Source organism: Panthera onca, chromosome X (genome assembly GCF_046562875.1).
Source record: "Panthera onca isolate mPanOnc1 chromosome X, mPanOnc1 haplotype 2, whole genome shotgun sequence".
NCBI classification, from domain to species: Eukaryota; Metazoa; Chordata; class Mammalia; order Carnivora; family Felidae; genus Panthera; species Panthera onca.
In genome coordinates this window covers 1,429,126-1,451,716 of record NC_138357.1, presented here as the reverse complement: position 1 = coordinate 1,451,716, position 22,591 = coordinate 1,429,126, and the positions used below count along the sequence as shown (strand labels likewise).

The 22,591-nt window shown below is 53.0% G+C and overlaps 3 protein-coding genes across 3 annotated transcripts; 2 read left to right on the top strand and 1 right to left on the bottom strand.

Moving 5' to 3' along the window:
- Positions 1-8,359: 8,359 nt before the first annotated feature.
- Positions 8,360-12,559, bottom strand: LOC145714435 (sodium- and chloride-dependent creatine transporter 1-like). The gene is given in 11 exon segments (XM_081793934.1): positions 8,360-8,840; positions 8,931-9,031; positions 9,124-9,226; positions 9,303-9,440; positions 9,569-9,681; positions 10,267-10,391; positions 10,480-10,580; positions 10,667-10,801; positions 11,634-11,756; positions 11,758-12,108; positions 12,482-12,559. Coding segments are annotated over 11 exon segments (1,812 nt in total). The 3' UTR covers positions 8,360-8,396.
- On the top strand, positions 12,463-13,847 carry LOC145714500 (cancer/testis antigen 1-like). The gene is made up of 3 exons (XM_081794027.1): positions 12,463-12,847; positions 13,206-13,334; positions 13,548-13,847. Exons 1-3 carry the CDS (start codon positions 12,558-12,560, stop codon positions 13,684-13,686), a joined length of 558 nt encoding a protein of 185 aa, XP_081650153.1. The 5' UTR covers positions 12,463-12,557; the 3' UTR covers positions 13,687-13,847.
- A 3,156-nt stretch (positions 13,848-17,003) lies between these two features.
- Positions 17,004-21,087, top strand: LOC145714499 (uncharacterized). The gene is made up of 2 exons (XM_081794026.1): positions 17,004-18,009; positions 19,462-21,087. The coding sequence occupies exons 1-2, from the start codon at positions 17,329-17,331 to the stop codon at positions 20,455-20,457; spliced, it is 1,677 nt and encodes a 558-aa protein (XP_081650152.1). The 5' UTR covers positions 17,004-17,328; the 3' UTR covers positions 20,458-21,087.
- The last annotated feature ends 1,504 nt before the right edge of the window (positions 21,088-22,591 follow it).

Below are 22,591 nucleotides of genomic sequence, written 5' to 3'. Positions count from 1 at the left end.
TTATTTTTGTTTCCCTTCCCTTATGTTCATCTGTTTTGTCTCTTAAAGTCCTCATATGAGTGAAGTCATATGATTTTTCTCTTTCTCTGACTGATTAATTTCACTTAGCATAATACTCTCCAGTTCCATCCTCATAGTTGCAAATGGCAAGATTTCATTCTTTTTGATGGCTGAGTAATACTCCATTGTATATCTATACCACATCTTCTTTATCCATTCATCCACTGATGGACATTTGGGCTCAATCCATACTTTGGCTATTGTTGATAGTGCTGCCATAAACATGGGGGTGCATGTGTCCCTTTGAAACAGCACATCTGTATCCCGTAGATAAATGCTTAGTAGTGCCATTGCTGATAGTTCTAGTTTTTTGAGGAACCTCCATACTGTTTTCCAGAGTGGCTGCACCAGCTTGCATTCCCACCAACAATGCAAAAGAGATCCTCTTTCTCCACATCCTCGCCAACATCTGTTGTTGCCTGAGTTGATAATTGTTAGCCATTCTGACAGGTGTCAGGTGGTATCTCATTGTGGTTTTGATGTGTATTTCCCTGATGATGAGTGATGTTGAGCATTTTTTCATGTGTCGGTTGGCCATCTGGATGTCTTCTTTGGAGAAGTGTCTATTCATGTCTTTTGCCCATTTCTTCACTGGATTATTTGTTTTTTGGGTGTTGAGTTTGATAAGTTTTTTATAGATTTTGGATACTAACCCTTTATCTGATATGTCGTTTGCAAATATCTTCTCCCATTCCATAGGTTGCCTTTTAGTTTTGCTGATTGTTTCCTTCACTGTGCAGAAGCTTTTTATTTTGATGAGGTCCCAGTAGTTCATTTTCGCTTTTGTTTCCCTTGCCTCCAGAGACGTGTTGAGTAAGAAGTTGCTGCAGCCAAGATCAAAGAGGTTTTTGCCTGCTTTCTGCTCAAGGATTTTGATGGCTTCCTGTCTTACATTGAGGTCTTTCATCCATTTTGAGTTTATTTTTGTGTATGGTGTATGAAAGTGGTCCAGGTTCATTCTTCTGCATGTTGCTGCCCAGTTTTCCCAGCACCACTTGCTGAAGAGACTCTTTATTCCATTGATATTCTTCCTGCTTTGTCAAAGATCATTTGGCCATACATTTGTGGGTCCATTTCTGGGTTCTCTACATAAGAGACTCTTAAATGCAGAGAACAAAGTGAAGGTTGATGGAAGGAGTTGTTGGGGGGAGGGGAAAATGGGTGGTGGGCATTGAAGAGGGCACTTGCTGGTATGAGCACTGGGTGTTGTATGTAAGTGATGAATCATGGGAATCTACTTCTGAAGCCCAGAGCACATTGTATACACTGTATGTTAGCTAACTTGACAATAAATTATATTAAAAAAAAGAATAATCTTCTTTGGCTTGTTGCTCTGTCTTCCAGGCCCACTTGGTGGCAATGTCACCACAAGGCTTGGTGGGATGGTGCTGCAGCTTCTCTCTGCTGGGGCCCTGAAGCTCTCCTGGGCTGGGGTTGTATGCCTGAGGCTGTGCTGGGTAACCTTGTCTTTTAAAACCTAGGTGCAGGCAGACATGCTCCTCCCTCCCACCCAATCCCCCATGCACTCTGGGCTTGTGATGGGAGTGTCAGTCCTGATGATTTCTGAATCACCTTTGAGGCCATTATTCCATTGTCTTGAAGAATGGTGCCTGGCTTCTGTTAAGATAGCTAACCTATACTAACCTCCCCATCAAATGGTCCCTTAGCCACATTCTTAGTGTTGCCACTTTTGTAATATGGATAGGCTGAAGATTTTCCAAATCTTTAAGTTATTTTTCCTTTCTGCTGAACAATTGTCTTTAAATCACTTCTATCTTCTCAAATTTTACTATAAGCAATCAGGAGGGGCCAAGCTGCACCTTCAACACTTTGCTTAGAAATTTCTTCGGCTAAGTATCCAATTTCACTGTTCATAAATTCTGTCTTCCACAAAACACTAGGACAAAAACACAGTTCAGCCAAGTTCTCTGCCACTTTATAACAAGGATAGCCTTTCCTCCAGTGTCCAATAACTTGTTCCTTCTTTCTGTCTTACCAGAATTGTCCTTAATGGTGTGTTAATGGCAATAAAGGCTTCTCCTAGTATGCACTTCAAAGCTATTCCAGCCTCTACCCATTACCCAGTTTGAAAGCTGCTTCCATATTTTGAGATATTTGTTACAGCAGCACTTCCAGTACTACATTTTGTCTTAGTCCATTCAGGCTGCTATAACAAAATGCCACAGTCTAGGACATTTATAATAACAGACACTTATTTCTTATAGTTCTGAAGTCTGGAAATACAAGATCAAGCTGCTGGTAGATTTGGTATCTGGTGAGAGCCTGCTTCTGGGTTCACAGAGGGCTATCTTCTTGCTGTATCCTTACATAGCAGAAGGGGTGAGGGAACTCTGTAAGGTCTCTTTTATAAGGGCAGTAATCCCATTCATGAGAGTTCCACCCTTATGACTTGGTGACCTCCCAAAGGCCTCACCTCCAAATATCATCACACTGGGAATTAGGTTTCAACATATGAAATCTGTGGGGATGCAAATATTCTGTATATAGTACTCCCTTCTCTGAAATTTTAGCTCCTTCAATCCTTATTGCTTCGTAGTTCCATACCTTTAAAACTATGATTTTATAATTTACCAGCTTTTCTAATTATTCTTAGCAAGAGTGTTGTTTTGATTATCTTATCTCTATAATAACCTACCAGAAATTATTCTGGCTTAAAACAATAATCATTGTATTATATTTTATAATATTTTGGGACAGAAATTTGGGCAGGTCTCACGTGATCAATTCTGTTCTTTGTGATATCAACACTGGTAAGTTGGTGATATTCAGCTGGTGGCTGGTCTTGTCTAGAAGATCTAAGATGGCTTTACTCTAACGGTGATCATTGTCACCTACCTACCCCTCCCCCCCCAAAATCTAATCCGTTTACCAGCTCTGTCTCACTTACATTCAAAGTATTGCTTGAATTCATCAACCTTTCCCCTTTTCCACTGCTGAAATACTAGTTCAAGCCATCATCATCTCTCTCCTGAAAGCTATTGACACTAAAGTTACTGGTTTCTGAATTCACCACAGTCCCCCTCAAATACAGTTTCCAGATTGATCTTAAAACATAAATTAGATAATTTTACTGCCTTTCTTGATGCCCTCCTATGCCTTCCATTGCACTTGAAGCTAAAATCCCTATTCATTACTGTGGCCCACCTCTTCCTCAACTAGGAACTGTTCTCTCACTGAGCTCCAGCTATCCTGATTTATTCATGCATTTATTCCACAAATATTAACCGAATGTCCACTATTGCTAAGCACTAGGCCTGCAGTGGTGAACAATCCAGGCAGAAATTTCCGCCTCCTGGAGCTTACAGTCCTGCGAAAGCAGCAGACAATACATACGGTGAATAAATAGTATGTTAGATGGCAATGATTACTAAGGGAAAAGGAGCATGGAAGAGAGACAGGAGATAGGGGTGGGGGTTCATTTTAGTGACAGGAGCCAGGAACATCCTTGCTGAGGAGTAGACACTTGAGCAAAGACTTGAAAGAAGTGAAGGAGCAAACCTCACGGAAATGTGGGTAAGATAATATGAACAGACCTATAATAAGCGATTGAACCAATAATAAAAAAAATACCCATCAAATAAAAATACGTGACCAGGTAGCCTCACTGGAGAATTCTACCAAACGCTTAAAGAATAATGAACATTGATCCTCCTCAAACTCAAAAAACAGAAGAGGAGGGAACGGTTCTTAACTCATTCTATGAGGCTGACATTACCCTGATACCAAAGCTAAGTAGAGACACCACGAAAAAAAAAAACCAAACAAACTACAAGTCAATATCCCTTATGAATACAGATGCAAAAACCCTCAGCACAATACTAGCAAACTGAATCCAGCAACATATTAAAAGAATTACACAGACAGAATCACCAAGTAAGATTTGTTCTAGGAATGCAAGGGTGGTCCCATATGTGAAATCTACCAGGGAATCAATAAAACAAAGGGGAAAAAAATCCCAATCATCTTAATTGGTGTACACAAAGTTTTTGACAAAATCTAACAACGTTTCATAATGAAGACATTAAAAAAAAAAAACAACCCTAAGAATATAAGGGAGCTTCCAAGACATGATAAAGGGGATTTATGAAAAACCCACAGCTAACATCATACTCAGTGGTGAAAGACTGAAAGCTTTTACTCTAAGATCAGGTACAAGAAAGGATGCCGACTTTCAACAGTGATTTTCAACGTTGTACTACAAGTTCCATCCAGAGCGGTCAGGCAAGAAAAAGAGATAAAAGGCATCAAAAAAGTAAAACTATCTCTATTTGCAGAGGGCACGATCTTATATATAGAAAACCTCAAGGAATCCACAAAAAACTGCTAGAGCTAATAAATGAATTATGGAAAGTTTCAGGTTACAAGACCAACACGCAGAGATCAGTTGTTTTTCGGTACACCAGCAATGAACAATCTGAAGATGAAAATAGGAAAATAATTGCCCCGACAATAGTATCAAAAGGGATAAAATACTTAGAAATAAATTTAACCAAGAAAGGGTAAGTAAGGATCATACGTGAAAACTATAAAACATTGCTGAAAGAAATTAAAGAACACCTAAATAAATGAAAGGCATCCCATTTAGGTTGTTGATTCATTTTGAGTCAATTTTTGCATATGGTGTCTGGCAGGGGTCCAACTTCATTCTTTTACATGTGGATACCCAGTTGTCCCAGCACCACTTGTTGAAGAGACTACTCTTTCCCCACTGAATGGTCTTGGCAGATGGCAGTACTACCCAAAGTGATCTAAAGATGCAAGGCAGTACCTATAAAAACTGCAACGGCTTTCTTTCTTTCTCAGAAAGAGAAATGTCGATCTTTGCATTCACGTGGAATTGCAAAGGGACATGATGAATCAAAACAATTTTGAAAAAAAGGAATAAAATGGGAGGACACACACTTGCTGATTCCAAAACTTATTACAAAGCAACGGCAATCAAAGCAGTGTGGTATTGGCATATGGAGACACATATAGACCAAAGGAATAAAACTGAGAGTCCACATGGTGCCGGGAGGAGCATCAGAAGCTTCATCTATATGCTTGCGCCTCCTACTCCAAACGCTCTGCGAAGGGCAAGACATGGCAGAGGCAGACACAGCTCATTTCCCCCTAAATAGAAAACAACCTAAGGATCTAAATTCATCCAGGAGCCCTTTGTCCATTTCCTTATTTTGTTCTGAGCATCGCATTCTACTCAAGGGGACTATCCCGCCCTTTCCACGGGAGATGCCACAAAGAAACGGGGAGACATGAGTAGACGATAAGGTTGTTCAGATGGAGAAAAATACAGAATGGATATTCTGGGGTATGTGGCTAACAGAGACCTGAGGTAAGAAAAGAAAATGGGGCTGTAAAGGCTGAAAAAGTGAGAGAAAGAGAAACAGAAAGACGACGAAGATGATAAAGGAAATGACAAGGAGTCAAGGATGGCAATAATGGTTATTTTGTTGAAAAGGTTGGTTTTAATGGTGACTTTTTTGTCTCTAAGGCAGTTAACCCCCCATTACCAATCTCATAACTTTTAAAGTAAAAAAGAAAGAAAAAAAGAAAAGGAAATTCAAGACACCAGAGGATTTGCTTTTAACGTTTATGCTCTTCTTGTATACGCAACACCCTACTCTCTGTGCCTTTACATAGTCTCGTCCTTTTGTGGCATTTTAAGCAGTCACTAAGCTTGCCTGGCACAGTGTGTGTGAGGGGGGTAGGGGGTGACACTGACTGGCCTGGAAAGGTACAGGAGGTTCTTGTTGGTCTTGGGATGGCAGGAGCTCTGGTTCAGGTGCATTTGATGTAGGCTCAATAAAGTAAACATTGTTCTGTTACAATCCTACAATTGACATTCATGAATTATTTCTCTGTAAATATTTTTTCTTTTTTTAAGTCTTATTTATTTTGAGAGAGAGAGAGAGGGAGAGAGAAAGAGCGAGAGAGCGAGTGAGCAGAGGAGAGGCAGAGAGAGGGAGAGAGAATCCTAAGCAGGCTCTGTACTGTCAGCACAGAGCCCAACTCAGGGCTCGATCTCACGAACCGTGAGATCACGACCTGAGCCGGAACCAAGTCAGACGCTTAACTCATCGAACCACCCAGGTTCCCCTGTCATATTCTTTTCAAAGGGGAGTGTGGGGCAGGTATGGGCATATTCAGACACAACAATGGACTTGAGAGAAAGTCTAGAAAATGTCTCCAACACATATGGGCAATAATTACATAGTGAAGTTGACGTTGAAGATCAGTAGGGAAAGGATGACTTGTTTAACGACGAAGGTGAATAACTGATTGTCAGAAAGCCGTTGTACCACCCCCACAACCCTCCCAGCTGGCCGCCATCGTACCTCAGCCCTGTCCCTTCCAGGGGGTGTGTTTCAGACCTGGAAGCATTTGATGGAGGATTGATAGCAAGGCAGGCCGGGGAAGAAGTATATGAATGGACTTCCAAGAATGGGTCCGCATCGTGAGGAAACATTCATTCCTTGTGCATGTTCACCAAGGCGTACCCAGTACAGAGGAGGCTTTTGGTAATCAGGTAGACAAGACGACCCCTTCTGTGCATGGCAGTCAGCTTCTTTCCCCAGGGACCCCGGTTCTCTTTTTCAACGCTTATTTATTTTTGAGAGACAGAGTGTGCGGGTGGGAGAGGGTCAGAAAGAGGGAGACAGAGGATCTGAAGCCGCCTCCATGCAGTGAGCACAGAGCCCGACGTGCAGCTTGGACCCACGAACCGAACTGTGAGATCATGATCCGAGCCGAAATCAAGAGATGGCCGCTTAACCGACTGAGCCAACCGGGCATCCCTCCCCCCATTGCCCCGATTCCGACTCAGTGGGCTCATGATAAAAGGGGCCATGGGGACAGAAATGGCCATTACTCACGGGCTGAACAACATGGCCTTCACCTCGGCAAGACTGATCTGGGTATTGTTACTGTTCCATGCCCCATCTACCAAAAACAGAGGCCCAGATATGGTGTCATCCTTGAGAGAGATCACCCAGGCGATCTACTGAAATGTTGACTACATCGGACCCCCTCCCTCATGCAGGGGGCAACAAGTTTTCCTCCCTGGAAGAGTTTGTCTACATATGTACCTGCCCTCCCTGCTGACATGGTTTTGCCGGCAATGCTGTCCCTGGACATACCGAAGTCTCGTTCACCGTCACGGTCTCCACAAAAAGGCTGCACTAAACTGACTTTGCAGCATTTCCCTGGCCATCTGGGGCTCCTTGTGCTCTTGCACCAACAAGCCAGAGGGGTTACTGCATTGGCTGGGGAGAGGTATCCCGGTGATCCAGAGGAGAGAGAGCCGCTGCTCTACACTGGCGTTGGGGAGAAGTGTGCCGGAGACCCACAGAATTTGGGGGGCGGGGGCATCTCCTGGTACCGCTATGTGGGAAGGTAAAATTCAGCGGAAGATGGCAGTGAGTCCTTATGGGCCAGCAAGGGCTCAGCCCCCTTGGGAAAGAAGGCTTGGGTCACCCCATCCTCATGAGCTGGGATGTTGGCCGAGGGCAAAGGGAACGGGGAGGGAAAGGACGGCAGATAAAAGAAATGAAAAGTGCCAATGCGAGCCTCACGTCTAATGTAGAAGTGAGGACTGTAACCCTTAGGCCTGTTTGATTTCTTTGTCGCTTTACCCATCTTTTCATTTGGATTAGCTAATTTCCTCCTTGCCCCATGTTCCCTCTACTATTTTATTCCAGCTAAATTGGTGGAGGTGAACTTAATAAGTTAGCCCACGGATTACAGGCTACCCACACGATTTTACGGATGGAGTAAAGATGCAATTACCACCATCCAGAGATGGACAGGCTTTGAGTCTCTGCAGCTGTGGAGAGAGAGCATGCGCTCACGTTTTGAAGGACAGTGGCAACACGGCAGAAGGAGACCGTGGCTGCTATCATGCTTGCGGGAAAACTGACATACCGGGTTGACATATACAAAGCACTTGAGAGCGAGCCTGGAATACAGGAAGCGTGAGCTACTGTGACGTCTTACGAGACGAGTGTTTTTGGTGCCAAGTAGCCATGGGGAAGATCTGTGCTGGATTCTGCAGCTTGACTCCACGTCCTCTATTCCAACCTTCCTCTAGTGAGCCACCTTTCCCCGCACAAGTGTTCTTACAGGTGTCTCTGTACCCTGATAGAAGAGACACCGGGGCAGGGATGCCCGACACAGGCAAGGGGCAGCTGGCTGCCACCTGGGCGTGTCCCCTCAGGACTGAAGTCGGCTGCGCAGGAGTTTGGAGTTTTCCCACGACCTGGCACGGGTGGGGGTCCGGGGCCCCTCCCACAGGCACTGACCACACCCCACACTCTGTCCTAGGGAAACGGGGCAGGGGCTGGGGACAGACCTCTCTCTCCTCCCCCTGCCGTGACCTCGGGACCTGGAGGCTCAGCGTTCCTTCCATCCACCCCCCTGTGGGATGGCCCAGAGACTTCTGGCTCAGAGACTCCTAGCGTGATGCTACATCCTAGTAGTGGGTGGGAGAAGGGGCACTTGGGAGGAAACGCCTTGATCCGGTGGGTGGGAGGGAGGGAGGGAGGGAGGGAAGGAGGGAGTCGTGCAGGGAAGAGGGGGTGCAGGGGACTGACCTCAGCCACGGTCCCCTTGGCCCTGAGGAGGCAGCCCAGGAGGTGGAGGGGCACACACAGCATGGAGGAGAGCGCGAAGCCCCAGCCCATGGCCTCGCCCCACCATGGGTACACGTAGGTGTTGTTGTAGACTAGCGGCTTGTAGTACACCACGTTGAAGATAAAGATGCCCTGCAGGTGAGAACCCCCCACCGCCGCGCGCTCAGCCAGCGGCGGGCCCTCGGCACCCCTCCCCCGGCTCGGGCCTCCCCCGGCCCTTACCATGCAGACCAGCGGGGTGAAGAAGGACCAGCACCATTTCATCCAGGGGCAGGGGCGGTACCCGATCATGCAGGCGACGTCGTCCATGAAGCGGTCGGCTCCTGGGGCAAGCGAGGCGGGAGGGCTGGAGCCGGACACCCCACCACCCCTGCTCCGGCCCGCACCCCCAGCTCGCCCCGGGGCCCGGGCCTACCGTACACCCAGGCGACCACCACGCACTCCCAGAAGGCCTGCCACAGCAGGGTCGTGCCGCTGGCCGAGTAGTAGTCAAACAGCTGGAAGACGTACATCCCGCCCTGGGGACGGAGCCGGGTCAGGGAAGGTGGCAGGCAGCGGGAGGCCTGGGGCGGCCCCCACCCCGCCCCCACTCACATCAGTCACCATGGAGAGGTCGATGACAAAGCAGAGGGCGCAGCAGAGGGCCACGGAGATCTCCCTTTGGAAACGGAAGTAGTAGGAGGCCGGGAGGAGGTCGAGCAGGCCAGTGATGAAGCCTTCCACACCTACAAACTGTGGCCGGGCGCTCAGGCCACGCCCCTGCGGCCACCTGCCAGCCGCAGTCCCCCCTCACCCCGGGGCCTCCCCCACGCTCCCGGCACCCTCCGTCCTGTCCCCCCCCCCCCCGCCCCCCCGCAAACCTGGCTGTCCAGGCCGAGCAGCAACAGCATGAAGAAAAACAGGGCAGCCCAGAGCGGGGCCACAGGCATCAGCGTGACGGCCCGGGGGTAGGCGATGAAGGCCAGGCCGGGTCCTGAAGGGGGAAGCGGCAGGGTCTCGACACCTGTGTCCCGCGCCCGCGTTCCGTTCCGTCCGTCCTCGTCACTGCCCGCCGCCCTCCCCTTCTCCCCTTCCCTGAGCTTCCAAACTGAGGGACGACGCCGGGGCGTGCTGTGGCCGGGGGCCTTTCCCCTTGAGTCAAGGTGTTGCCGGGGGGCCCGAGCCCGCGAGAGCGGGGTGTCTGGCTCAGGCTCCGGGTCTTGCCGGCCGGCAGCCCTTGTGGTCACCGGTCACCGTTCGCCCCGGAAAGCCCCTCCTCTCCCTCTGCAACACTCGGCCGAATGTGAGGGGCTCAGCCCACGGCCCCGGGGAGGGATGCACGGACGGAGGGACGAGAGCTCGAGGCCCCCCCCACCGTGGCCCGGCCCGTGAGGCTCCGGCTCGGGGCCGACCGGAACAGCTGTGCCTCGCAGCTGCTCGGCCGGGCCTCCCTCGGCCCCGAGTGACGGGACAAGCGAAGTGAATCTGTCTCTCGTTTCCCAGAACGTCTGTGTGCACGTGTGTTCGCGGATGGGGTCTGTTAGGACGGAAGGCCGGGCGGAGGGGTCGGGGTCCTCACCCGATTCCGCCACCTTGGAGATGTGCACGCCTTGCTCTGCGGCCATGAAGCCCAGGATGGAGAAGACCACGAAGCCAGCGAAAAAGCTGGTCCCGCTGTTGATGAGGGCCAGGATGATGGCGTCCCTGGGGGCAGAGGGGCCGCGGGGACTGGTCAGGCCGCCTGCTGCCCGCGGACGCGCGGCGGGGGCGGGGGGCGGCCTGCGGCACCTACTTGTAGCAGTTGTTGAAGCGGTTGTAGCTGCCCAGCGCCGTGAGGGCGCCCAGGCCGATGGCGTAAGAAAAGAAAATCTGGGTCCCGGCATCTATCCACACCTGGAGATAGACCAGGGCGGGGAGGAGGTGAGGGGCCCTGCCGGCCTGGCCCGCCCCTCGTCCCGTCCAGCCCACCGCCCCCTCACCTGAGGGGACCCCAGCTTCGACCAGTCAGGCTTGAGATAGTAGATGATGCCATCCAGGGCGCCGGGCAGCAGCACTCCCCGCACCAACAGCACGACGAGGACCACGTAGGGGAATGTAGCCGTGAAGTACACGATCTGGGGGGGGGGGGGCGCTGCTCAGAAGGGGCCCTGCGGCCCCCGCCTCCCCACTTAGGGGCCCCCAGCCTCAGCAGGGGGGCAGGCGGGCCACACTCCCCCCACTGTGGTACGGTCCGCTCCGAGGTCAAGCGGGAGGCCAGCCTGCAGCCCCCCCCCCCCCTTCTACTCCTCAGAGCCTGGGCTCCTCCCGAAGGAAGCGGGGTGCTCAGCTGGCCATCGGCCGCCCCCGCAAGGACAGGTCAGCTGTAGAGGGAGGGCGGAGGCAGGACCTTCCCCGGGTGGGGAGCAGGACATCGGCCTGGAGGCAGGTCCCATGCCTCCCGTGCCTCTGACTGCAGGTGGTTCTCTGCACAGGGGCAGGGTCCTGGGCAGGCCGGAGTGGACTGGGCCGGCCGGAGACAGAGGCGACAGCGAGGTGACCGCGAAGACCTCTGCCTCCCTCCCACCCTCAGCAGAGCAGGACAGGTAGGCAAGGGACGGCCACGGACTGGGTCCCCCCAGGCTGGCCGCAAAGCAGAGAGTGAGGAAGTAGTGAGTGAGGAAGAGAGGGAAACTGGGGCGGGGATGCCCGACACAGGCAAGTTCAGCTGGCTGTCGCCTGGGCCTGTCCCCTCAGGATGGAAGGCGGCTGGGCTGGAGTTTGGAGATTGCGGAGGACTACCCGGGCACGCGTGGGAAATCCACCGGGCTGGGTTCAAGGACCTGCCCCGCCTCAGGCCCTGGCCCGGTCACCTCGCCCCCCCGCGGAGACACCCCTTCTCCCCACCGGCCATGCTGCCCCCACCCCTGCCATCATCACCCACCCCGACCCGCCCGCCTCCAGCTGTACCTTTCCTGTTGACTTGACCCCCTTGCAGACACAGAAGTAGGCCAGCACCCAGCAGGCCGGCAGACACAGGGTCACCTCCCAGTTGAGGGCCCCTGGCACGTCCAACCCCCCCACCCCCCCCCCAGAGCCGCAAGACTTTGTTCCTGGGGGAGGGACAGCCCGTCAAGGCTGCCGCAGCAGAGGGCAAAGCGACGGGGGAGCTGTCGCCGGGGCGGTGCTCCCCCGTGCCGCTGTCCTCGGGGCCAGCTGGGACCCCTGGGCCCCCGGGGCCCCCGGCCCAAGCCCGCAGCCATTGCGGTGTGGGAGGCGGGAGCCCGGGAGCCCCAGGCCGGAGGCCGGTCGCACCCTCGGCGGTGTACCCTCCTCCCCCAGGCTGGCAGGCACTAGGGGACTGACGGTGCCCGGGACCGAGAAGTGGTGAGGGAGCGAGGCCCGTCCATTCCTGCTCCCCTAGGGGCCGCGCGGGGCGTGTTCCCTGAGGACAGGCAGGGCCTGGGAGTGGCCCCTGCTCGGCATCCCGCTTCGGCCCCCCCCCCCCCCCCGCCCCTGGGGACGGGTCCCGGCACACGCAGACCCGAGCCGTACGGGGAGCCCACAGACAGGGACAGGCACGGTGCTGCCCAGAAGCGCCTGAGCGCGGCCCACGCCTCGACGCCCGGGACCCGGGCGGGCGGCGGTCAGTTGGCTGCGCGCACGTGCGCCCGGCTGGCGCCTGCGCAGACACACGCTTGGGGGGAGGGGCGGGCCGGGCCGGAAACAGTCACGTGCCAGTGGCCTACAGGAGGGGATTCTGGGCATTAGCCTCGGGCCGGTTTGCGCAGGTGCGCGGGGAGCGCAGGTGACGTCACCCGCTTCCCGAGGGAGCCTCGTTCGTTCGTTCGTTCGTTCCCTCGGCGGTTCAGCCGAAGTCCAGGCCGGGGAACCATGGAGGCCACAGATCGAGGCGCAGGCGGTGGGGCCGGCGGTCCCGAGGGTCAGCGTGGCCCGGGAGACCCCGGTGTCCCAGATGGCCCCGGAGGCCACGAAGGCCCCGGCGGAGGTGGTGAGGGAGAGGAGTGTGCCGCGGCCGGTGCGGCCCCGCGGGTCGCGCAGGCGCCATGTGCTCCCGTCCCGGGCGCAGCTGCCGTGCCAGGGCTTGGCGGACACCCTTTGCCGGGACCCGGTGGGCACGGCGGGCCCACAGCCGGAGGGCCGGGGAGCCGGCCGCTGCAGTTGTATCCTCTTTGCCGAGTGGCGGGTGGCCGGGGCGATGGGCCTAGAGGAGGCGACGGGGTGGGGAGCGGAGGGGAGGGGGTTCAGCCTGGGGGTCCAGGGCAAGGAGGGGAGGGGGGACCGGGGCACCGGAGGGACCGGCCCGGGCGGGGGGGGGGGGGGGGGGGGCGGATGGGCCAGGGGTGGCCGGGAGGGGTGGCGGGGAGAGGCGGCCTGATGGACCGGGAAGGAGGGGAGCGGACCTGAGAGGATGGAGAGGGGGGAGAGTGGCCGTGGGGAAAGCAGGCCTCGGAGTGGTCAGGACGCCTGAGGCACCGACGCGATCGGTTTTCGATGATGCCTTAACCGAATGGCTACCAGCTACGTCACCATGCCTTTCCCGTCACCCACGGAGGCACAGGTGGCCCACCAGTGTCTGGCGACACAGGGCCAGCCCCAGGTCGGGGCAGTTCGGAAGGAGTTCACGGTATTCGGCAACGTCCTAATTATGTTAGTTCCAAACGGGTCCCTCGTGGGGGGTGGTGTCAGGTCGCTAGGGCCTATCTCCTGAGGGTCATTCTAATAGTGAATTGGAGACACCAAAGGTTAGGTCCAAAGAGGTAGGTGTGGCACCCTGAGCCTGCGGCCACCTGAGGGGGGGCAGAGAGATAGGGGCAAGAGTGATGACATTTCATTTGGATTTTCTTTTTCCCTCACTTTTAGCCGACTGACTGCCGAAGACCCTGGCCAACTCCAGATTTCCATCGCCTCCTGTCTTGACCAGCTTTCCCTGTTGGTTTGGACCATGCAGCGCTTCGTGCCCCCGTTTTTCAGATTGCCGGAGCCAGGCAAAAGGGGCTAATTGTAACCTAGCGTCCCTCCCTTCCCTAGGGCGTCCATTCCGATGCTGGTTGCCGCTTTATTACGGGGGTCTAATTGTTTTTATTGGACTTTGGGCCTTGTTTTTCCCTATTGCTGGAGGAGGGGCGTTCTTACAGCAGAAAATAAAACTACTTTTCCGCATCTGAGTGTATTTTCAGCTACTGTGTCAGAGCAAGGGGAGAGGGCAGAGAGAGAGAGAGAGAGAGAGAGAGAACCCAAGCAGTTCCTGCGCTGTGAGTGCAGAGCCCGACGCAGTGCTTGAACCCACCAACCGTGAGATCATGACCTGAGCCGAAACCGACTCGGATGCTTAACTGACTGAGCCACCCAGGCGGCCCTCGTTGATTAATTTTTCAATTGGAAGAGTCATATTTTACTTATTGACTGGTGAATGCTCTTTATATACAAAAGATACCAAATCTTGGCCAAAGTAATTGAAAATACTTCCTTCCTCATTGCTTCACTGAATTCTTGCTTATAGTTCTTTTCTGTACTGGAGGGTTTTTAACTTTTTCTTGTATTTAAATATGAGATTTATTGTCAAATTGGTTTCCGTACAACACCCAGTGCTCATCCCGACGGGCCCTCCTCAATACCCATCACCCACCTGAAAGGGCGGGCTTACGCCGGCCGACTCCATCTTGTTCTGTGTTCTCCACCTTGAGTGACTATGTCCCCGACATGACCCCTTTTCCGGGAAAATCACAGAAACCTCAGACCTCGCCTCCTCCCCTTGAGTAACCTCCTGCTCACCCGTTCAAACTTCCTGATCAAAACACGCCCAGCGACCTGCGTAACAGGACTCTGACCCTTCCCCAGCCAATCGGCTGAGGCCACAGCCATTACCTCACCAACTGCCCCTAGACCCCTATAAAACCTTTGTGCTTTTGAAACTCGCTCTCTCTCCCTGGTATCTCACCACTGCGTCCGTGCAGGTAGGGGATTGAGCTCGAGCTAGCTCGAATAAAGGTTCTTTTGCTTTTGCATCGGACTCGGCTCCCTAGTGGTCTTTGGGGATCACGAATTCTGGGCATAACATTTGGGGGCTCGGCCCGGGATCCCCAAGACCCCTGAGGGACCCCCGACCCGGAGAGCCTGACTGGCCACGGTTAGTGTCTGTCTGTTTGTTCTGTCTTTTCTGTGTGAGCTCACTTCTGGAATTCTGGTAGTGCCCGACGCGGTCTAAGTGGACGCACTGGAGGACCACGGGCCGGGAGTTTCGGAAGACGTTCCGATTCTCCCTTCTGGAGGGACGTGGAATCCCCTCAAAGGTCTGAGACGAGGCGGGTCGCTCCCACTGGTCGGCGTGAGGCCGTCGTCTTTGGAGGGACGTGGAATCCCCTCATCGGTTTTGGAGGGACGTGGAATCCCCTCATCGGTTTTGGAGGGACGTGGAATCCCCTCATCGGTTTTGGAGGGACGTGGAATCCCCTCAAATGTCTAAGCTAGCTTTCAGTTTTGCTTCCATGGAGTTGGAAGATTTTCTAGGGGCCCTCTGTTTGTCTGTTTTTGTGTTTCTCTGTTTTGTTCTGTGGACTTACTGGACGGACGTTATGGGACAGACTCAGACTACGCCTCTAAGTATTATGATTGATCACTTTAAGGATGTGAGGGGAAGAGCTAACAACCTCAGTGTGGAAGTCCGAAAGGGTCGGTGGCAGTTTTTTTGTTCTAGCGAGTGGCCAACTTTCAATGTCGGATGGCCACCAGAGGGGACCTTCGACCTCCCTACCATCCACCGAGTCAGGAGTATCATCTCTCAGCCTAAGACGGGCCATCTTGATCAGCTCCCTTACATTATCACTTGGCAGGACCTTGTAGAAGACCCACCCTCTTGGCTTAAGCCCTTCCTAGCCCCGCTCCCTCCGGAGCCAAAACCCATTCTTGCTTTGCAGGGGACAAAGAAGAAGAAAAGTCTTATCCAGCCTTCAGCACCCCTCTACCCTGTCTTACAGGGGGGTACTGAAGAAGAATTAATTTTTCCTCCCTCGTATAACCCCTCTAGGATGCTGGAAGAACACCATCTTCCCCCTCCGGGGGAGGCAGACGCTGTTCCGAGAGCGGGAGGCGGAAACGCTCCAGTGGGAAGCCCGCCCTTCACCAGACAAAGGGCTCAGAGGGAGCAACCTGCCTCCGCCGCCGACTCCACTATTCTGCCCCTGCGAGCCACCGGACCCCCAGACGCGGAGGGGAATCAGCCCCATCACTATTGGCCTTTCGCCACTAGTGACCTCTACAATTGGAAAGCTCAGAATCCTAAGTTTTCCGAGAAACCGGCAGGGCTTATTGATTTATTAGACTCTGTTCTTTTTACCCATCAGCCCACGTGGGACGATTGCCAGCAGCTTTTGCAGGTCCTGTTCACGACTGAAGAAAGAGAAAGAATCCTCAATGGGGCCCGAAAACTAGTTCCGGGCACAGACGGGAATCCCACCACCAACCAGGCTCAGATAGATGCCTCCTTCCCCTTAACTCGGCCCCAGTGGGATTTCAACACGGCAGAAGGTAAGGAGAGGCTCCGGGTCTACCGCCAGACTCTAATGGGGGGTCTCCGAATGGCTGCTAGAAAGCCAACCAATTTGGCCAAGGTAGGAAATGTACAACAGGGAAAAGATGAATCTCCGGCTGCCTTTTTAGAACGGATCATGGAGGCATTCCGTACCTATACCCCCATGGATCCAGAGGCTCCGGAAAGCAAGGCAGCTGTTATCATGGCCTTTGTAAACCAATCGGCCATAGACATTAGGAGAAAATTACAGAAAATAGATACACTAGGAGAAAAAAGTCTGCAGGACTTACTGGTGGTAGCCGAAAAGGTATATAATAACTGGGAGCCTCCTGAGGACAAGCAGGCTGGCGCCATGGCGGCTGCCAGCAGTAAGCAGACTCGAGACCTGGCCAGAATACTACTAGCTACCACTGCTGACTCCCCTGAGGAACGAGACCGCCGTCTCCGGCAGCTGGCAGACGACGCAAGAAAAGGTAAAAGAACCACCAAGGGGGGGGAAGCAGAGGCTGCAGAAGGATCAGTGCGCATACTGCAAGGAGATAGGGCATTGGGCCCGAGATTGTCTGAAAAGGGCCGGCGGGAAAGGAAGCAAGACTGATCGAGTAAAAGTCCTAGAGCTAGATGAACTAAGTGATTAGGGGAGTCGGGGTTCGGACCCTCTCCCCGAACCCAGGGTAACTCTTAAAGTGGAGGGGACCCCTGTTGACTTCCTTGTCGACACCGGAGCACAACATTCGGTCCTCCGCACCCCACAAGGAAAACTAGCCAGCAAGAAGTCCTGGGTACAAGGGGCAACTGGTATGAGCCAGTATTCATGGACTACCCGAAGAACAGTAGATTTGGGAACGGGCCGGGTATCCCACTCCTTTATGGTAATACCAGAATGCCCCTACCCGCTGTTAGGACGGGACTTACTGACCAAGATTGGAGCTCAGATAACTTTCAGACAAGGGGGGCCTCAGGTCACCGATGGCAAGGGCCACCCCATCCAGGTACTGACCATGAAACTGGAGGATGAATACCTCCTCCACCGGGAGGCGCTCCCGAGAGAGGATAATATAGACAGATGGCTACAAGAATTCCCCTCGGTTTGGGCAGAGACTGGGGGGGGGGATGGGACTAGCCGCTCATAGGACCCCAGTCCTGGTAGAGCTCAAGCCAGGAGAGAGTCCGGTAAGGATCAAACAATACCCCATGTCTCAGGAGGCCCGGAAGGGGATCCAGCCACACATCCGGAGACTACGAAGCCTAGGGGTACTAGTTCCTTGCCAGTCTGCCTGGAACACCCCCTTACTGCCGGTCAAAAAGCCTCACATAAATGACTACCGACCGGTACAAGACCTCCGGGAAGTAAATAAGAGGGTCGCGGACATACACCCAACTGTTCCCAACCCATATACTCTCTTGAGCTCCTTGGCGCCCTCCAGGGTCTGGTATACTGTACTAGATTTAAAGGACGCCTTCTTCAGTCTGCCGCTGGCACCCCAGAGCCAACCCCTGTTCGCCTTCGAGTGGCATGATCCGGAGGAGGGCTACAGCGGGCAGCTCACCTGGACACGGCCGCCTCAGGGGCTCAAAAATTCGCCCACCATCTTCTACAAGGCACTACACGAGGACCTGGGTGAGTACAGAAGGGAGCACCCTGGCCTCACCCTCCTACAGTACGTAGATGACATCCTGATTGCTGCCGACACGGCCAAAGACTGTGAGCGAGGGACCCAGGACCTGCTGGCTACCCTGGGGGCTTTAGGGTACCGGGCATCCGCGAAGAAGGCTCAGATATGCAGGGAGAGGGTAAGTTACCTGGGATACATCCTGGAGGGCGGACAGCGGCGGTTTTCAGATGCCAGAAAAGAAACTGTCCTAAAGATCCCTACTCCCACCTCCCGAAGAGAAGTGAGGGAATTCCTAGGATCAGCCGGCTACTGCCGCCTCTGGGTTCCAGGTTTTGCTGAGATCGCCAGGCCCCTATATGAAGCTACCAAAGAGGGGAAAACATTTAAATGGACTGAAAAAGAAGAAATTGCCTTTAATCGGTTAAAAAAGGCCCTCCTAAGTGCCCCAGCCCTGGGCCTACCAGACATTACGAAACCCTTCCACCTCTTTGTAGACGAACATAAGGGAATAGCAAAAGGGGTTCTAACTCAAGCCTTAGGCCCCTGGAACCGCCCAGTGGCTTACCTGTCTAAGAAACTAGACCCAGTGGCTGCCGGCTGGCCACCATGCCTAAGAATTATTGCGGCGACAGCACTCCTAGTCAAGGATGCAGACAAACTGACCCTAGGACAGGAGATCTGGATCACGACCCCACACGCCATTGAAGGGGTCCTGAAACAGCCTCCTGACAGATGGATGAGCAACACACGTATGACTCATTACCAGAGCCTCGTACTCAACCCTCCACGGGTGCGGTTCCATCCCAGTGCAGCCCTCAATCCTGCAACCCTGCTGCCCGACCCTGACCTAGGTGCTCCACTACATGACTGTGCGGGGATCCTGGAACAAGTACATGGATTCCGGATGGACCTGACCGACCAGCCCCTCCCCGATGCCGAGGCTACTTGGTTCACTGATGGCAGCAGCTTTGTGCGAGATGGACACAGGTATGCGGGTGCAGCGGTGGTCACCGAAACGGACACCGTATGGGCGGAGGCTCTACCCTCCGGAACGTCAGCCCAGCGAGCGGAGCTCATAGCCCTCACCAAGGCGCTGATGCTGGGAGCTGGAAAACGGCTTAACATCTACACAGACAGCCGTTATGCATTTGCCACAGCTCATATTCATGGGGCAATTTATCAGGAGAGGGGGTTACTGACGGCAGAAGGACGGACTATAAAAAATAAGCAGGAGATACTTAACCTGCTTACGGCCTTATGGCTTCCTGCCAAGCTAGCCATTATCCACTGCCAAGGGCACCAAAAAGCTGATAACCCAGTAGCTAGAGGTAATCGAAAGGCTGACCAGGCAGCCAAGGCAGTAGCCCTTACTCCAGTCCCCACCATGACCATACAACTACCGGACCCGGGAGACCCAGTTTTACCAGACCAGCCCAAATACTCCCAGGAGGAGTTACAGCGGATCAAGAAACTCCCCATGGCCCAGGAGATAAAGGGATGGTGGTATACACTTAACAAGGAGCTCGTGCTGCCAGACCGGCTCGGAGTCTCAATATTAGAGCACATGCATCGGTCTACTCACATGGGGGCCCGAGAATTGAAAGACTTAATCCGACATGCCGGAATCAAGATTCACCAACAGGACACCAAAATAGAGCAAGTTGTATCTGCCTGCAAGACCTGCCAACTCACCAACGTGAGAGCCACATCAAATAAAAAAGGAACCAGGCTCAGAGGCACCAGACCGGGAGCCCAATGGGAAGTCGACTTCACTGAAGTCAAACCAGGAAAGTATGGTTATAAATATCTTTTAGTATTTACAGACACCTTCTCTGGCTGGGTGGAGGCATATCCAACCAAGCATGAAACGGCTCAGACGGTGGCAAAGAAGCTACTAGAAGACATCTTACCCAGGCATGGTTTTCCTGCCATGGTAGGATCAGACAATGGACCAGCTTTTATCTCGCAGGTAACACAGGCAGTAGCCAAGGCGGTGGGGGCAAACTGGAAATTACATTGTGCTTATAGGCCCCAGAGCTCAGGACAGGTAGAAAGAATGAATAGAACCCTAAAAGAGACCCTTACCAAATTAACCATGGAGACTGGCGGGGACTGGGTGACTCTCCTACCGTACGCCCTTTACCGGGTTAGAAACACTCCTTACACTCTGGGTTTTACTCCCTACGAGATCATGTTTGGCAGGCCACCCCCTGTTATTCCCAGCCTTCGAGCTGAACTTCTTGCAGAGTTTAAAGATCAAGAACTTTTTCTTTCCTTGAGAGGGCTCCAGAGGGCGCACGAGGACATTTGGCCGCGCCTCCGTGCCATCTACGAGGCTGGCCCGACCCCGACACCTCATCAGTACAAGCCGGGAGACTGGGTCTATGTCAAGAGGCACCACCGAGAGACTCTCGAGCCGCGCTGGAAGGGACCCCACATTGTAGTGCTGACAACCCCCACCGCTCTCAAAGTAGACGGCATCGAGACCTGGGTCCATCACACCCACGTTCGGCCAGCGGACCCCTCCTCGATCCGGAAGGACTTCGTCACGCGATGGGCCATCAGTCGGGACCAACACAACCTGCTCAAGCTCAAGCTCAAGCTACAGCGCATTCGACCCACCTAACATTGGTAACTCTGTTAACTCTGCTTGTCTTTGCTCATGCTGCCGGGAGTCCCCACGTCCCCCAAAACATCACCTGGCAGATCATAGATACCAGCTCAGGGACAATACTTAATTAGACCTCCCAGAGCCACCCCAGGGACACATGCTTCCCAGAACTTAGCGTAAACCTCCAAACTCTGTTCCCCTTGTCACCATAAATGCAGCCGGTCCCATGATTGGGTCCGTAAGTTACATGACAAGGGGGGAATGAAAGGGCGGGCTTACGCCGGCCGACTCCATCTTGTTCTGTGTTCTCCACCTTGAGTGACTATGTCCCCGACATGACCCCTTTTCCGGGAAAATCACAGAAACCTCAGACCGCGCCTCCTCCCCTTGAGTAACCTCCCGCTCACCCGTTCAAACTTCCTGATCAAAACACGCCCAGCGACCTGCGTAACAGGACTCCGACCCTTCCCCAGCCAATCGGCTGAGGCCACAGCCATTACCTCACCAACTGCCCCTAGACCCCTATAAAACCTTTGTGCTTTTGAAACTCCCTCTCTCTCCCTGGTATCTCACCGCTGCGTCGGTGCAGGTAGGGGATTGAGCTCGAGCTAGCTCGAATAAAGGTTCTTTTGCTTTTGCATCGGACTCGGCTCCCTGGTGGTCTTTGGGGATCACGAATTCTGGGCATAACACAGCCTCCCCTCCCTCCCACCCACCCCCCATCAACCCTCAGTTTGTTCTCAGTTTTTAAGAGTCTCTTATGTTTGGCTCCCTCCCTCTCTAACCTCTTTTTTTGTTTTAATGTATGCAAGTGGTACGTTATTGTCATTAGGATTTTTGTAGTTTATGTCCAAGGGAAAGCCATCCCCACTGTAAAATTATAAAATTTGTCCCTCATGCCATCTTCTAGTACTTTGAAATGTTAACACACAAGGAATTTATTGTGGTGTGAAAGATGACATTGGTCTAATTTTGTCCCCTTCCCCCCAAGGTTCCTCAGGTGTCTCAATGTCATTTATTGACTAATCCATATGTCTCCGCTGAATTGAAGTGTCGTCTTCACCAGGGTCTAAACCTGCATCTTCATTTCTTCTTGCACATTTGTTTCTCCAGCAAATTTGGGCTAGGTGATCTGGGATGGCCTCTCTGAGGAAACGGCCTGAAGGATACAGTAGAGAAAGTTGGGATTGGTGTGGGAGAAGGGACAGACAGAGACAGAGGAAGACAGACAGACCGGCCGACAGAGAGATTTGATTGGCTCAGCTTGGATTGCCCTTCGAAGGGTGCAGGGAGAAACATGAGGACAAGAACGAGAAGAGAGAGAGAGAGAGGTTAGGGCATCAGTGGATTAGAGGACTGTTGCACTGGGGATACTGGAGCATTTGGGGTTTTCTTCTTTCGTTAAGAAAAACCTATTGTAAATAATACTACTATGAATGTTTTGTTTAAAAAGATTGTACAGGGGCACCTGGGTGGCTCAGTTGGTGAAGCGTCTGACTCTTGATTTTGGCTCAGGTCATGATCTCACAGTTCTTGGCATCGAGCTCTGCATAGGGCCCTGTGCTGAGCATGGAGCCATCTTGAGATTCTCTCTCTCTCTCTCTCTCTCTCTCTCTTTCTGCTTCCCCCCCACCCCGCTCACGTGCATGTGTGCGCGCTCTCTCAAAAGAAATAAAAGAAATTGAAATATATTTCTATATATGTTTAAATATACACAACCCTAGTTTCAGTGGTGATAGAGTTTTCAGGTTATTGAGTTCACGATCTTGTAGGAACTGTACATTCCCCCATGACCTACTGATCCAGGTTTCTGTAATTATGGCATATTACCTGGTTAGCGGCTGAGGGAGCATTATTCTACTATGTAGGAGAGTGAAGGATATGGGGAGAAAGGCCCAGAAGGGTGGCTGCAAAGTTGATGTCCAAAGTCGAGCACAAGTCCCATGTCCTCATGGGAGCGTAAGGTTTCTCAGCCAGGACACAAGCAGTGTTCTAAGGGACCAAGCCAGAGCTGTGCCTGGAGAAAGAGATGTAAAATGAAGAGCCAGAAGCCAGAGTCCAACCCAACTTGAAAGAGTACGTAAAGAACAATGGTGAAATTATTTGGGTTACTCGAGTCAGAAGAAAAAGAAAGCCGGTCTTGACCTTA

Coding starts and splice junctions, on each gene's coding strand:
- LOC145714500 (XM_081794027.1), top strand. CDS start 12,558: ATGGAGGCCACAGATCGAGGCGCAGGCGGTGGGGCCGGCGGTCCCGAG. Junction 12,848..13,205: donor GGGAGCCGGCCGCTGCAGTT/GTATCCTCTTTG, acceptor AATGGCTACCAG/CTACGTCACCATGCCTTTCC. Junction 13,335..13,547: donor TTCGGCAACGTCCTAATTAT/GTTAGTTCCAAA, acceptor CCTCACTTTTAG/CCGACTGACTGCCGAAGACC.
- LOC145714499 (XM_081794026.1), top strand. CDS start 17,329: ATGGGACTAGCCGCTCATAGGACCCCAGTCCTGGTAGAGCTCAAGCCA. Junction 18,010..19,461: donor CTCAGATATGCAGGGAGAGG/GTAAGTTACCTG, acceptor GCCGGAATCAAG/ATTCACCAACAGGACACCAA.